Source organism: Ascaphus truei, chromosome 1 (assembly GCF_040206685.1).
Source record: "Ascaphus truei isolate aAscTru1 chromosome 1, aAscTru1.hap1, whole genome shotgun sequence".
Classification (NCBI taxonomy): Eukaryota; Metazoa; Chordata; class Amphibia; order Anura; family Ascaphidae; genus Ascaphus; species Ascaphus truei.
In genome coordinates, this window is record NC_134483.1 from 439,926,134 (window position 1) to 439,943,182 (window position 17,049).

At 43.1% G+C, this 17,049-nt stretch overlaps 1 protein-coding gene across 2 annotated transcripts in view; it reads right to left on the reverse strand.

Annotated features, from left to right (window-relative positions):
- Window positions 1-3,946: 3,946 nt before the first annotated feature.
- The window catches only part of AFG2A (AAA ATPase AFG2A), a 407,705-nt gene continuing 394,602 nt past the window's right edge, over window positions 3,947-17,049 (reverse strand). For both annotated transcript variants that reach the window (XM_075615740.1, XM_075615729.1), the window contains one exon: window positions 3,947-4,346. In XM_075615740.1, the coding sequence (XP_075471855.1) occupies window positions 4,170-4,346 (177 nt within the window). In that variant the 3' untranslated portion in view covers window positions 3,947-4,169. The remainder of the gene's footprint in view (window positions 4,347-17,049) is intronic.

Consider the following 17,049-nt stretch of genomic DNA (forward strand, 5'->3'; position numbering starts at 1 on the left):
GCTTGGCAGTTTGCTGGGATCACTGGGATCAAAACTGGTGAGTGCTTTGTTGTGTGTGCTGGTTGTATTTGTCATCATCTATGTGTGTGTCACCTGTGGCAAGAGCCTGATCCATAAGTGTGTTACCCCCTCTACTGATTCGATGGCCCTCTTTTCAGGAGAAAAATATGCCAACACTCACAGCAGTCCCTTGAAGAAAGAAGAAAACGGCAAACTAACTCTGGAAGATATTCTGGCCGCAGAGCCAGTGAACATTGCTAAGGGAGGCAATGGTCAGGCCCACTCCCTATTCTACCAGGACTATGAGACCACCAAGAATTATTAAATGCTGGAGCAAGCCAAATGGCAATACTGGACTGTTATCCTTAAAGCATTTTTGTTTAAGATTAAAAATGAAGGACTGTGAAAGTGTGATATAATGCACACTGTAACAGGGGACTTATCCCTGTTCACAAATGGGCCTCTAATCCAGCAGTGTGGTGGTTAACTGCTGGTAGGCAATTAACTAACACCACCTGCCTGATTAGATTGCTTAGAAAAGCCTGTCTTTTGAGACAGGAAGTGAGACTCCTTAGCTCACACCTGAGCTGAACTTTGGAGACAGAGCAGAGATTCCTTAGTCCACAATGGGGCTGAACCAAGGAAGGGCAGATGTCTTGAGCGACAAGCTGACCACAAGACAAAGGGGACAATATTCTAAACTTGGAGCCTGACATTTTCTGTGCACACAAGGGTGCGGTTCCAGGAGAGCAGAGAAACTTCCCCTACAGCAGCCCAGCTAACAGATAAGACTTTTTCGTATAAGACTATTATCTATATCTGTGTATTGATAAATGTCTCCATGATTTGGGGCTGGTAAATAGCTTAGCTAACCAACCCAGTCAGAGAGGGCTGAGCTACATGTGTAGATAGTCTCCAAAGCAGAGTTTGGGGCTTTTGGTTGGCTCACTATTTCGCTTATGTTGATTTTTTTGCTGTTTAAAGCGACAGGCACAATAAAGCCTTGCTATAATTTCACCTTACAACAGTCTCCATTGTGTACCTCTGCACATGTCCTCCTACACACACGTAGAGGGGTACACAAGGATCCATGCAACTATTTTGTTTCTCTGTTTGTCCTTCATCTTGTTTGTTTATGTGATATGAAAGAAGCTTGATTGGGATTTGACCTCAGTGATCTTGCTATTCTGTAAGTCACAGAATTCCTCAGGGTCTTCCACTCTTCCACAACTAATCTGTATACATGCCAGGTGCAAGGGGGGATAAACGGAATGCAGAACCAGTTTGAGGTAGGATTAGCTGTTATGTAAAACCCCCATTTGGGTGGGTGGATGTGTTTGCAAAATAATTGGAGTTTAGGAGCAGAAGAGATAAAAACCTGCTTCTCCTGCTCCTCCTTATTTTCCAATAACAGCCCTAAATTTAGGAATGTGATTATTATATGGTCACTATTGTCACAGCAAACCTCACCCCAGTGGTGAACCAAAGTATATAAGTTATGTAGTAAAAACCTGTATTTTCTGGTATTGACCAGGTATCCGTATGAATAAAAGGTCAACCCCTCCTGGAGGGGTGTATTATTATAATTTTCTGTAAGCCAGCCCATATAGGGGCATGTATTATACCTCAGGATGGTATAAAGATTGTGTTTCTCACTGTATGGCAGAGAAAGCTCTGCATTGAGCTTCTTCTCCTTGTATACTCGTAATGAAATAAACTCTTACTTGATTCAACTCTGAAAATTAATGAACCCGTAACCATTGTATTTTTTCTCGCATTCACAAATTATAAATAGTTTAATCTGTACGAATTAGATTAGACCAGTGCACTGTATTGTTGAGTAAGTAGAAGGGCGGGACTGGTGGGAGTTTAAGGGAAAGTAAAACTGGATAGAACTTGTACTTATGGAAAAAAGGGAAGTCAACACGTTAAGATTTCTGTTATTTGTTGTGTTTTTTGGGGTTAGTTTTGTGTTTTTTTTGTTATGTATTTTACATGTATTTTATAACTGGAAACAGCTATTACTCATGCCTAGAATTAGAGGAGCAGTTGGTATCCCCAGAAAGTCTCCTATGGATTTTACATATACTGTAAAATGGAGAGAAATACCAATGGAAGCCAAAGGAAAGCCGCTAATTAAGGATACATGGGCTACTTGGAGAATATTGAGAAAACTATTTTGGCTTTGATATACTTGCTCAAAATTTTTAACTATACAAGGGAGTTTAAGGTTTCTCCAAGGAAAGATGTAGGCTTCTTTTCAGATATGGAGAGACAAGGGAATTAGAACTCTGGGCCAGTTGGTGGATGTGAACAATGGTAGGTTCTTGACGTTCCAGGAACTGAAAGAACAAATGGGACTGCCTAAGACACATCACTTCCCTTATATACAAGTGATTGCAAGAGTATGGAAAGCTATAAATCAGATCTATTGGGAATAGATGTTTTTTGATGCTTTTTTTTCCAAGGATACTTATAGTACCAGATATTCTCTCTCAGATGATTGGATTAGGGACAAGGACTAAGAAAGATGTTCACTAAGTGGGAAAAAGATTTCCCAGGAATTGAAGGAGTTGGTCTGTTACTCGAAGGGTTAACTCAGATTAGGAAAATGATCATTTCTGAGGAGTGGAGAGAGATGCAATATAAGATACTGCTTAGGGCTTATTATGCTTTCGATATCAATTATAAGGGGTTTGAGAAATCTAAAAATAAGTGTCCGAAGTGCTTCCAGGAAAAAGCATATTCAAAACACTGTTTCTGGGATTGTCTGGTTATTTCTGATTTTTGGGATAAAGTTCTGCTGTATATGCACGACGTTATTGGGGTAACTACAGTAAAAAAGCCCTTGGCCTTGCTGTTTTGAAATATGGCAAGTTGCAAAGAGGTCAATGTAAGGAACAATGTCCCAAGGCTAGCAGATATTGTTTTGCTTGCTTGAAAACAGTGATGGTGAAATGGATAAAGCCTGACCCCCCCCCCCCCTTTAGATATTTTAAATGATTATCTGAATAAATTGATGATGACGGACAAATTAGAAGCTGAGCCAAATAAAGAATTAAGAACCGATAATTAAAAAAAAAAAAAAAAAGAAGGTAAATGTTTATTGATTCTATGTTGCAACAAGATAGGGATTCAATCATATAGACATTTGAACATACCTCTTGGGGTCTCCTCAGGCTGATTGCGATGGGACACAGATAATTTCGCCCTTGAGGAAATATGATAGTATATTGTTGATGGGGAAAATTATGCCTGATTTTGTTAGGAGGCTGTGTGGTGATAGCTTTGATGTTAATATTTGAAAATGCTATTATCTGTTTTTTCTTTTTATTATTATTTGTGTTAATGTGTTGAAGTTTGAAATCATAAGTATGATGAGCAATACCAAAAACAATTTTTGTAAAAGTATATTTTTCTGTTTCTTATTTTCTTTCTGTATTGTATTGTTGTAATGTTGTTGTTTAATGTTTATGAACCCAATAAAAAAAAAACTATAAAAAAAAAACAATATCTATTACCACTTCATGTTTAATTTTTCCATTTCCCACTAACAACAAGAGAAGGCAGTTAAATTAGCAGTCCTCATTTCTATTTATTTATATGACCTAAACCGCCCCCACACCCCCACCTTCCAGAGATTTATTTATAAAATGTTTTACCAGAGATATTTGGTTGATTGGTTTCTAAGAAAAATGGCTGCCAACTCAGCCTTACACTGGCAGCCAATAGAAAGCCATGACGTCATCGTTGCTATTGGTTTGGCTGGTACAAAAAAAAAAACTATCTTAAGCTGGGGGTTAACCAGAGATTTGGACCACGGATCTGCTCTGGGATCCCCCATGGTTCAGGTAATATCAAATGTTGCTAATTTACATGTACAGGTAAAAAATACTTGTGGTGTTTAGGCTTGTGAAGGTAACACTGGCAAAATGTGAATATAGTCTTAAGAAAAAAAATCTTTATTGTAACAACAAAGACACAAATATAGTGCTCCAAGTTCATGAAACTTAACTGGAAGAAGCAGGAAAAAGGCTATTAATTGGCAAAAAGTATCATTTTTTTTAAATTACATACGGTCTTTCAATTTTTACTTTACTTCAAAAACATACATGCAGCCACCTCTGCACTGCTGAATTACTCCAAAATTCCAAAATGTAACCTGGAATTTATAAATTGTGCAGTCCACTTTGTTGATTGTAAGTTGCATAAAACTGGATCAGTGAGTCTGGAATTCTTGGCGTCACAACGGCTAATGCCTGGTCAAAATGTTTTCCCATAATGCACTGGGCTTGAATGTCCTCTTGAAGAGCCAAAAGCGCAGCTTCTCTGCAGACTGCTGTGATCTATAAAAAAAAATAAGTAGATGTATAAAATGTACCTGCTTTCAGTTTAAAAGCTTTCTATTTTGTAACAAAGAATCACATACATTTTGACTATTAACAATAAACAAAAGCACAAAAAATGTCCAATATCCATTTATCAACCATTAGTATACTACATATAGATTGTTAACCAGGCACTTTAGGTGTGGGATTACAGTCTGTGTGCGTACTTGATTTAGCAATGATCACTTAATTTAAGGAAGGCTAAAGGTACAAGCATGTCATTGCTATTGTTTTCTTAAGGTTATGAGCTACTTCCCTCCCAGGACCAAAATGTACTGTACTAATGGCAGTGACATGATAAGGCGGTTAAATCTGGATATGTGAAGCCTTTTTTTTTTGGTCACAGTCTGGCACCTATAATTATTTTGAAATATTTTATTAATGAGTTGGTTAACATGTTACTATGTCTTGACCAAGTTCCTGCACAATCAGAGACCCCTCCTTTACCTGTATTCAATCTATTTATCGATTTATTGCAAAAGCCTCCCCCATTCAGAGGCCCTGGAGATCGGGTTTTTGTTCTTCCTTTCCAAAAGAACAAAAGTAGCCAAATCATTGCTATAAGCAAGGTTACATTTTTTAAGGAAAACTATTATATGGTTACATTCTTTACAAAATCGTATTTCTTGGTCTACTCCCGGGATACTCTCTGTACGCCCAGATCCACAAAAGGGTGCTAACTTTACACGCCTTTACTCCCCTTCACCCTTTTATGTACCTGGGTCTGAAAGGGGTAGCTCCTTCCCATGACAAAACGTACATATTTCACTGGTTAAACATAGCCGACTAAGAAAATCAGGCAAGAATAAGAATTGTTAATGATTTTTTTTTACATATTCATATTAAACAAATGCTTTAGCGAGTTCTTAAAATATTTACGCCTATAGGAGTCCATATTAAAATGGACAACAAGCAAAAGCTAACACGGTGTCTTCATTTGCATGTCATTACCCAGAATCCACGGCTGCAGTGGAATCACTGTATGCTAAGAGATTATGGCGAAAGGCAGGGTTTCAGATATGTCTGAGATATGAATGTGCTCACAAGTGGTATTTTAATTTAAAATATTTAGGTAATTTTTTGAAAGATAAGATGCTCAGTTCTCAGAGCCACAGGTAAATTGTTCTTTGTTTGTAAAGTAATTGTAATGCCATCATTTGCTAAACGGATCAACATACAGAGTCGATATGCTTGGATCCAGTGTTGTCAGAGATATTCAAACCATACACATTTTTCACCAGATACACACAAGTGAAACAATAATAACTAAGGGCGATTGACTCCAGACTTCTCTGAAAGTGGTAGATAACTGCAAAGTGAATTGCCTGCAATTTTCTCCCATCGATTTGTGTTCTATTCACCTTTTTATTTAATGCATCCAAATCAAACTGATATTGCATTCAGGAGAAAAAAAAAGTTTTTAGAAATAAGGTTAAAGGGTTTAGATGTGTTTTTCAGCTCTCTGGACTTCAGACAGCGGAAGCAAACTGAGGCTGGTGTCATTCTAAAGACATAAAGGCACATTGCTGGGATGAAAAGAGCTTGCGGGATGAAGAGAGATATTGTGGTGTCCAGTACAGCAGAGAATACAGTGATTGGTATTCACAGTGCGCCGATCTCTGTGAACCAAAGGACCGGCTGAAACCCATTTGTTTGCCTATTCAGCATATTTCCCCTGTTTGTTCATTTGCTGTTGCCCTGCTTTTGCTGTGCTGATGGAAGCCAAAGCAGTTAAGTCGCATTTTAGAGGATTTAGCAGCATGTTTAGGAAGCTTTCACAAAAACATGCACGGCTTTAGGTGGCTTTGTCATGCAACAATATTACACTTAGTGCCGTGCGGCTGGTTTTTACAGGGCCAGTGAAGCTAAAAATCTACACTGAATTCCTGTCGGCGCAAGAGAAATTCTATACCATTGAAAGTTTTTCTTTCCATTTGTGCTCTTTTCATCCAATGTTTTCTGTTTTTAAGACGCTCCCTCAAAGATATGTGAAAATTCCAGCCAATCTTTCTCCAGTAGAGAGGGATTATATGAATGCATTGCAGCCCTTGCCATGCTTTCATACTGCTGTAGTCATTGTGATATTTTAATAAACTGACAATAACATCTATTATAATTATTATCCCAATCGGCTGAAAAAACATTTGTTTTCCCATAAATATCATGATTTAGGAAGTTTTATCAAATCGAAGTGGAATAGTAAAAAAAAAAAGTCTCATGAACTGGAATACATAATATTTGCACAAGCCCCTGCTTAATTAGGATATTTGATACCTTTCAAAAGGCAACGCTGTACAATTGCTAGACACATTCTGGCATAGATCATCTTGTCCTCCAAATCTGCCATGATTGTCGTATCTGCTGCTAAATAAAATTTTGCAGATAATAACTTTGCTTCTCAGATAACTGAAAGGGAAAAAGCCACAATTCTATGTAGGACCAAAATGAACTAAAGACAATGTACATGTTAAAGGTTCAAATCTTGATGATTCAAGCCTTTTTTAAAGGTGGGATTTTGGAAGGGCTTCTCCCACATTACTGCTATCTTCTTTTAATCCTCATTGAACCTTCTTCCTAAATTGGAGAATGTTCTTCTGAAAACTCATGCTGCCTGGGATAGAAAAACATGGCAGAAGCTGAAATTCCTTGGTGGTGATACCCATAGAAAATGAGGCTAGCAGGGGATGTTTATATTGCATAGATTCGGAAGTTGTTTTAACAAACCTATTTTCTGGCTTTTGTCTGGATTACTGTGTCAAGTACCCCCCGCCCCCCCTAGTTTTCTGATTTAAAACGTTCCAGAGATATGCATAATTCGGATTATTTGCTCACTGCTGGGAGGAGACACAAACCAGCCCTCTAGCTCAGAAACCTTGGTATAAATAAAAAATGTTCACCCTTTCCAAAATGATTCAAAAGTTTGTATTGGTTTTAATATCCCTAGTTAAGATGTTTCCCACCCGCCATTAGTTCACATTCGACTGCACTATTAAACCTTACTAGTTACTTACAATCAATCGTATGTTGGAAAGGTGGAATTCTACATCTAAAGTTGCTGTGATTTGTACCTGTGACCTGTTTACACATTTGACAGGTACAGTAGGTGCAGTAGACAACAGAACAATCACTGGCATGTAATCTCTGCATGTATGGTTCTCAGAATAGAGAACACTGCAACATGTTCAGTGCTAGAGAGAAATGCTGCATATTACACTGAAGACCACATCACATACAGAAGGAGTTAAGGTGTGGAATCCTGTATAGGAGTTATGTTTTAGGTTCACATTCAACAGGTGGGGAGGATTTAGGACAGAGATTTCTCCCACCCGTTCAAACTTGCCCGGAAGATTGGTTTCCTCCTATAGCATAAACCATGCTCCAAAAATGTACAAATCATAACACATTTTATGTCTTTCTTAGAAAGGTATGCAAGGAAGAAAAAAAAAAGTTTCAGCTTGGAAAGAGAGGAGAAGCACACGCATCAGGACAAAACATATATGCACTCAGATGTCACAAAGGACAAAGGAAAGATATGAGAAGGGAGGTGAACGCAATGAATTGGAAAAGAGGGCAGTGCTGTTAGCAAGAAGCAAGAATGTATTATGGCCAACATCTGCTTAATTAGCCAATAGCAATAACTACCATGGGTGGATATATGGATAGTATCCCGGTGACTATGTTTCTGTTTTCTATAATCGGAGAGCTGCAAAACTTGGTCGGGTCACTGTATTGTCTTGTGCTCCCAGCACTAAACATTCAAATTTAAATGACCTAGGAGGAGCCATACAATATAAATAAATATATATATATATATATATATATATATATATATACATACACACATTTGTATATTTGTGTGTGTGTGTACAACAGACAAACAACAACAAAAAACGAGGCGATTTAACATAGAAATGTGGAAATAGATGAGGACGCGTTCTATGGATGGTTTTCTCTTGACTGGATGCCCTGTCAACATACATAGGAGCAATAGAAGCTGGACTGTAAACCACATCCTCAGCACACAAGACCAACTTGCCCTGGCATTAGGCATTGCTGCCACAGGTTGGATTCATTAGTATACAAACATTGTTATCATTGCATGGTAACAACATCTATATATCCCCAAAACGTGCAGAAAGCACCAGCATACGGACTTGTTTGACCCATGATTTTAATAACCAAAACATTTATTTGATAAGGAAATTAAAAGTGAAAAATCTGTTTATGGGATAGTCAAGCTTAGCGTGTATGTTGGTCTCGGTATAATAATAATAATAATAAAAAGAGCCAAACATACAAATAATTCAAAATGAATTCCTTTCAGAATATGCTTTCGACAACCTCTGTCCATTACTTGTGTCACCATAACAAAACTGGAATAGACGGCAAGTACTTTGGGGTGGTGCGGTTTGGCATCAGAGAGCATATACAGTAAAGACAAAATAGGAGAATAAGAAATGCTTAATTCTTCTTGCTGCCCGTTGATATTAATATATTTCCAGTCCTGTATCCTATGTACATGAAGTATAGAACAATAATACTTTGTCCATCCCTTCACTCTGCTCGTTATAGCTGATATTGGGATGTTTTTGCCACCATTTGTCTTCAATTTATAGTAACAACTAGCAGGAGAGTCGTAAAAGTCGATCCCTACTTTAGGGATCTTTTTATGGATATACTCGGAAGTCTCAAAGAGTCAGTAGTTGTAAATTATTGGTAAGCGTCTATGATTTTTGGGGTCTCTGTTCTCTTATAAGCAACTTTGGACAGTTCGAAGTGTGTAAATACGGATTGATACAGCAGGACATTAGTTTTCATAAAAGAGGAGCGATGCTCCTGCCCATTAATTGCTAAAAGCTCAGAATGAAATTAGGTGTCTGACAATAAAGCCCAGATGCGCGCTACAGTGTGTGGCATGTGATGCAATGAATATCAAATAAACCAGGTCACCGATGTTTTTGTGCTTTATACCACGTGGTTTAAATGGGATTATCAGATAGCATCCACATTTTGTTTCTATTATAGCACAAGATAAATGCCAAATGCTTACAACCACTCAAAACTGTTAGAACAAAACGTACAAACATGCCAGAAAGGGTGCATCCTAGATTCAAATGAGTTAAATTCACTGTTCTTATTTTTTTCTTGCAAATAGCAATGCCATTCCTTCCAACAAATCACTAGTTACTGAGTAGATTTAATTCTGAGAGTGGTGCAAAGAATTTAACATTTCCTAATCCCATTAACAGTAATAGCCCATAACCCCACATCACTCCAGGCATGGATTTCAAACACTAGCTTGGAAAATGGCACCATTGTTAAGTAGTTTTTGTCTTGTCCTGGCTTGTCTTGATCATTGGAAATCTTTCCGCAAACTAGCAAGATGTTTTTCCATTCTAACAGGATTACAGGCCGCAGAATGGGTAGTGATGGTATATAAGTCGTGTACAAAGAGGTACACTGCAGATCTCAAATACTCGTCCCCAATTTCCTTTCATATGTCCCACATGTAACTAGTAAAGGAGCAGTAGGTGCTTTTTCTATGTAAGCAACATTGATTTCTTTGACGGGATCAAGCATAAATCAATTGAGTTTGCAACACCACATGCCATGAAAATCCTGCCTATTTTTAGATGCAAAGCTGAAAGGGGAGATTGCCATTTAGGGGAATACACTATGGGACTTGTGAAAGGAAGTAACATCTGCATGTAAAAAGGCACCAAACAAATGTCAGCCTTTACAGAGACAAGGCAGGGAGGAAACAGAGCTGAAAACTTTGTATAAACATCTAAAATGCTTTACTTAGAACAGCATGATAAATGGATTACGTGAGTGAATGAAGCTGATGCAGGACAATTAATGACTGCAAAAATGTCCATGTACACAAGCTACCTATTAGCATAACTGTCCCAAGTATAATCCAGCACAATATGCTTTACTTGTGTGAAGTGCTAGTACAATGTTTTCTTCTCCTAAGAGTATTTAAGTGGTCCAACTGGCATACAATCCATTGCTATTATTATGTCTGGGTCTAGCTTGCATTATATTAAGAGCAAGATTTTTAGATGCATCTAATTTCCGGACCACAAACAGTATCATCCTAAAAATTAGAGCGGATGATTTTGTGCTCCTATATTGGGAAGGAAATAAAATGTTTCCTAGACGAAAAAAATATTTTTTCCACCTAAAACAGATTTCTAAGAACGTTAGGGTGGTCCTCCACTAATGCCTTACATGAATCGTGCGACACAACTAAGGGGAAAGCATCACAGGACGTTGATTCCAGCATTCGGTCTAGGAAACGGCATTACACTTTATGCTTTTAAGTAGTAAGGCTGCGCTGAGTGCGCAGCACTTGCCGAGTTTACTTATTGCAATAATATATATATATAATATAATATATAAATAAAAATACAGTGCTTAGATTACAGAAAAAGGATTACAAGAACATACAATTACATTAAATGCAGGACAGTTTCTTAAAATAATAGGATAAAACAGAAATCCCTATACATTATGTCAGGGGTGTGCAAACTGGGGGGCGCAGTATCTCTGCGGGGAGCGTGCCCCTCGAGATTCTCTGCGGGGGGCAAAAGGTTTACAGAGGCCCCGCACGATTCCCGAAGGCATTTAAATTAAATGCAGAGAGAGCGGCGAAATCCACTGTAAACTTCACTTACCTTGGCTCAGACGACTTCTGGAGACATGTTGCCAACGTGACGTCAGAATGCCGCAGCCAGACGTCAGAATGCCGCAGCCAAGGTAAGGAGGGGGGGGGGGTGGTCAGGGGAAAAAGATTGCGCATCCCCGCATTACATTACCATATGTCAGGGTTTTCTCACAGAGAGGTCACTGGCGCAGTAATATGAGAAATCACGTGTTTGGTTCAAAAAACACCTCTGTTGAAATCTGAGTTTCATAATACCTTGCTAAGTACAGTATTATGTACTATTTTTTCCCCATTGAAACAACATAAGCCCACCTCTGTCGTAAATCAGTTGTGAGATTGACGGTTTACGACAGAGAAAGAAAACTTCTATCAAACAACGTTTAAGTTTTTCCTCAATATACAGCTCAAACCCCGCTTTTTTTTTTTTGCCAAACTTTACACACACACACACACACACACACACACACACACACACACACACACACACACACACACACACACACACACACACACACACACACACACACACACACACACACACACACACACACTTAAGTAATGGTGGGTTAAATAAGTGACAAAACCCCTCCACAGTAAAGCATATAGCAAATGGAAATATAACTGTGTGCTCATTTGCATGTCTTAGACAGGGCTGCAACCCCGCCTTTCACCATTATCACCCAGCACACAGCGCTTCCACTGCAGCAAGGGATTCTGGGAAATGACATGCAAATGAGCACAAAGTGCCACCTTTTGCTTAAAAACCATATAACATGGCCCCCTATAAGCTTATGTTTGCTGCATTTCACAGCTTTCAGCACAGCCTGGGTTAGGATGCATAGCCAGTAAACCCACCCACAGACAGACTGTTTCAACCTTAATGGGTTTCATCAGTGTGGGGTTGGTTATACTGGCTATGCAAAATAAAGCATGGGATAGGTTTCACCACACTTAGTTAAGTTATGGAGGGTAAAAAATTTCCACTTCGGGAGAAAGGAGTAAAAATGTAATACATGTGAAAATGCAATTCAAAAGAATTAATTCTCTTTTGTCCGTTGTATTACTTATAGTTTGGGAGCCCAGTTGTGGGTGTTTATTTTTTCATAAAATCAGTGTTGATTTTTTTTTTTTTAAATTAAAAAAAAATTATTGACGTTTATCAGTGTTAACAATGTGGGGAAAAAGTTAACACGCATTTGAATTTGGTGTTTATGGGTTCAATTATTTTGTTTCGATACTCCCCCGTGACGCCTGTCTCCTACCGTGGATGCACTGCCACAAGAGGTTTATCGGGTTTTAACCAAAAGTGCAAGATGACCAGTCTGTGGCATTTTTTGGGTTAAAACCTAAAACGAGAATCCCTACTTAAAGTCCGAAACCATGCTGTAAAATGGTTGCAGTCATCTCTCCTGCTGACAGTAAGGCCTGGTAAGTTATGGGCATGCCAGCAGTAATTATGGAGGTTTGCCCTCACACCCTGGTGAGGTGCCCTATGCATGGATGGGAGTGGTCACAGGCTCTGACTCCCTGGTTGGTGATGTCAGAGTTATGTCAGCCCCCAGAGGATACATAAGGCACAGCACTGAGCAAAAGTTAGTTCTGTTCTGTCTAGTCTAGAAGTTATCAGAGGAAGATCGAAGTTAGGGTATTAAAAGGACTAATGAGACTGTGACCAGGGACCTGGCACAGGTGCAGTATCCCTGCGGGGATAGGGAATCCCTACATTAGCAGGACACACCTTTCAAAGGGAAGTACGGTGATCAATGGAGGGCTGAATACACCCCATTGTGGAGGGCAGCTGGCCCACCGTGCAAATAAAGATGTCCTTGATTAACAACACTCTCGTGTGCAAGTGTGGAGTTATTGCACGGAGAGGGGCACCACAGAGGAGTTCCTCGCCAGGACCATCCCCAAGTGACCGAAGGGACCCTGATGAGGTGGAGGCGCTGCACTGGATATAGGTAGGACTCAAGAACACTACCTCAGCTGCCTGTCTGGGTTGGCAAATCCCCACATACCATCATGCGGGAGACTCAGGAGTCCTGTAGCCAACAGGTGCACCACCAGACACTACACTGTAATGGGGACTGGTTAGACCACAGGGGCCAATATGAGATTGGGTGGGTCAGGCCAGTTCAGAAAACCCGTTACATTTTGGAGGCACTGCTGAGAGGGAGACCTGTCAACAGGACAGGCTTTTGCTAGGTCACTTGGAAACAGGGAGAAGTGTCTGCTGCCACTTTGTGCTGCGTTGGGACGGACCTAGGGGCGGTCAAGGGGGCTGATGGCGTGTGTCAGTTCGCAGGGACGACCTAGGGGCCTGAAAGGAGTTGGGGGTTTGGAGCCGGGCTATAGCTGTCCTAGTCACCTTGAGGTAGTGCTAGTTGGTAGGATGCCAGAAGGGATAGCCTGTTAACGTGGTCAGGAATCCTGGAGAGGGTCTGCGCTAGGCTAACCAAGACAGGTAGACGCCCAAGTAATGCATGGAAGCCCAGAGTACTCTAGCCCATTCCAGACCTCTTACCGTAGGGAGCACAGACTGGGAGGAAGGAGATACAGCACACACTGAGAGAGTGAGCCTAGCCTGAGGTAGTGCATACATGAGTCCAGCCTACATTAGGTACACATGTGGTGGTGCATCAGAGACATCTTTATTGTACCGGTGTGGTGGCTGCCCCGCAGAGAGGAGCCCCCATGTACGATAACTGTTACGAGAGAATGACAACCGCAAGAATGGAGGATCCGCGCGGTGCGGATAGTCCAAAATGGCGACCGAAGCTTGATGGGGAAAGCACACGTGGCGTGCGCCCCACTGAAGAGCAAGCTGTGGCTGACCTGTCTTTTTCAAGCCTGCTCTGGAGTGGAGCGAAAGCTGTGGCCGCGCCGTTCTGGTCCTTCCTAGGACAACGGGGCGCCGCCCTGGAGGACTGTGTAGAGGACATTGAAATTGTGGCTGATGGAAAAGACTTACAAAATGGCGGCTCCCGCTTCCTGGGAGACCGCGTGGGCCGATGGCAGACTATTCTGCAGATGCACAAATTACCAAGAATTGGCCAGAAGTGGCGCCAACAGGAGAGCCCCGCCCGCATGGGGGGTATGGCGCGAAAGCTGCGGCCGCGCCTTCATGGACAGAGACTCACTCAGCCCCAGTGCTGAGTCAACCACTTAGTCTGTGGGACCCTCCCCTAATATCAACCAGGGGGAGTGGTTTCCAACTATGCCCTGTGGGTATGAATCCCGCGGGCCCAGGAGCTGGTGCGCTGCAGGCACCATTACCAAAAGTAGTTCCGGCCGCTGAAATTGTGTGCAAGAAAGAAGGATACTTTGCACGCAAGGCCGCTGAAAGGAAGCGGCTGGAGTCGGCGGCAAAAACAGAGCCCTACCCTGTTGGGGAAAAACTCGCGAAAGCTGTGGTCGCGCCCTCTAGGACTGAGAGAGGCGCGGCCTTAATTAAAGGACATCCTATTCCCTTGTGGGACCCGCCCATAATTGCTATCACTGGGGGCGGATTCCAACTGTGTCAGAGGAGGGCGGAGATAATCCAAGGAGTGGCTGACCATTCAACCCCTGTTGGTCACTCGTGCGGAACCAGCGCTCAGGACAGACCAGTATTACGGGTAGCTCCTACCAAGAATATGGCCTGCTCCCCAGATGATTTCGACCCAACCCTACGCGATACCCGGCGGGGTACTAGTGATCCGTGTGGGGGGCGCGGAGTAGTAGTAGTAGTAGTAGGCCTCTGCCTTCAATGCCGGCTGCCCGGCGGCACCATGGGCATGGCCGCGCGCTGTCCCCAGTGTGGCACACAATATCTGTGGCCAATGCCCACCTTCGCGCCCATACAGAACAATGATCCTGGGGGGAACACTGCTATGCTGTCCGGCAAGTTTCCCGGTGCGCTATGGACTAAAAGTACAGACCCTGAGGAGTGTGATGTGGTCGGTTTGGCAACCGGCTGTGAGAAGAGAAGGCGGTCGCGGCGCTCGGTGACCCCAAGTACCTTAAGTGCGGATCCCTCGGACGAGGGACCCAAAGAGCCAGTAAGTACCCTGGTCTGGCCGGTGGCAGTGCCCGGTGGGGGAAACGGGACTAAACGGCCACTTACCGGCAGCGACAGTGGGCGGAGTCGGGTGTCCCCGGTGGAGCAGAGACCAGAAAGGCGGAGCCCAGCTGTTCTCGGGACCGGCGGGTCCAGTGGCAATGGGCGATCAACGCCCAATCTGCGGACTGGTAAGGATAGCCCTTGTCCTTGCCAGGCTCCGATACCACCGTTAAAGGAGGAGAGGCCGTGCCAGGCCCGGACGGCGCACGTGGACGTGGAGGGACTTCCGGACCTGATTGTGGAGGAAGAGATCTCGCATGGGGGTCCATCCCAAGATGGCGACGCTTCCGCTTCCAGTGACGACAGCGTTTCCGGCAGAGGAGGTGGAACCAGTGGGAGCAGAGAACACGCAGCTCAGCGATCGGGTGGTGGTTCCCGATCGAATAAGAAAAACCGGAGTACGCGGAGGCCGGAGAAGGGTGAGACGCCACCGGCGATACCACTGTCCAGTGGTACGGGACAATCTCAGGAAGGCGACCGGGTCGGAACCCCGCGGCTTCCGACTGCCTACCCCTATGCCCGACCCCATGCCCTAGCTAAGGCCCATGTCCCAGTCACCTGTTCCCGGGGATCATCCTCTAGCTTGGAGGTGTCGGACGGGTCTTTGGGGGTTGGAGAAAACCGGACTGGGGATAGAACGAGTAGTTTTGATTCCGGGGAGGGATCCCGGGGAGGAGGACAATTGGGATGGGTATCCAAGTCCCGGTGGGTGCCGGAAGAGGAGGATATACCGTCTGGTGAGGCCCCGAAACACAAGAGGTGGTCCAGGCCCCGTTCTGCAGGGACTTCTGGGGTGTGCTCCTGGGGAGGTACTGAAGAGGGAGACTCTCAGGAGTGGAATGAGAAACCCAAAGAGACCCGGTGGTGGGCACCCTTATTTGAGGGGTACGTGGGTTGGATGGACCGTACGCGGTTTTTGCTCCAAACAGATGATATTGTAGATTACTGGTGGGCTAGAGGGGAGTTCACGCCCGCAGAGAAGAAAAAGGAAATGCAATATCGGTGGCTCATGATAGACCGAAATGAAATAAGAGCCCATGGGCCCTGGTACATTATCTGACCCCGTAGATCCGGATGAGTCCCTATCATGGGTGTTACCAGGGAGAGCAGGGAACGCCAACCTAACTAGGAGTAGTAGGGCGGAAAGGGCGATCATTGCGAAGTACAAGTACTCTCATGGGTTGGAGTACCCGTATGTTCCTGAACCCCTCATGGAGGAGATAGAGGAGAATCGGGACAAGTGGTTAAGGGAGACCATTGAGGAGTACATGGTCAACAAAGGGGGTGCCATTACTGGTAGCAAGGCAGAAGAGAGGATAGAGCACCTTATAAGGGTTTGGAGCATTGGGAGGAGCGTATACAAGCATAGGGTAGTATACAGGCCTGAGAGGGGGTCGCAGCGTAGCTACCATGTGACTGTCCTAGACATGGGGGGTCGAGAGGTAAAGAAACCGGACCCAAGACACTATTATTAGGAGGTACTAGTGGCATTACGCGGGCTCGTGGCTGCTGGTCGGGGCGTGCTTGGCGTGATGTGTACTGTTTCCTTGTGTTATTATGAACCTGTGTGATGTTCTAATAATGATGTTCCATTTTACAGTGCTTCCTGACGAAAGGTGTTCAAATTTAGGTCCCAGCCGGGGACGGTGGGATTCACCAGGGGGAGAATGTAACCATGCTGTAAAATGGTTGCAGTCATCTCTCCTGCTGACAGTAAGGCCTGGTAAGTTATGGGCATGCCACCAGTAATTATGGAGGTTTGCCCTCACACCCTGGTGAGGTGCCCTATGTATGAATGGAAGTGGTCACAGGCTCTGACTCCCTGGTTGGTGATGTCAGAGTTGTGTCAGCCCCCAGAGGATACATAAGGCACAGCACTGAGCAAAAGT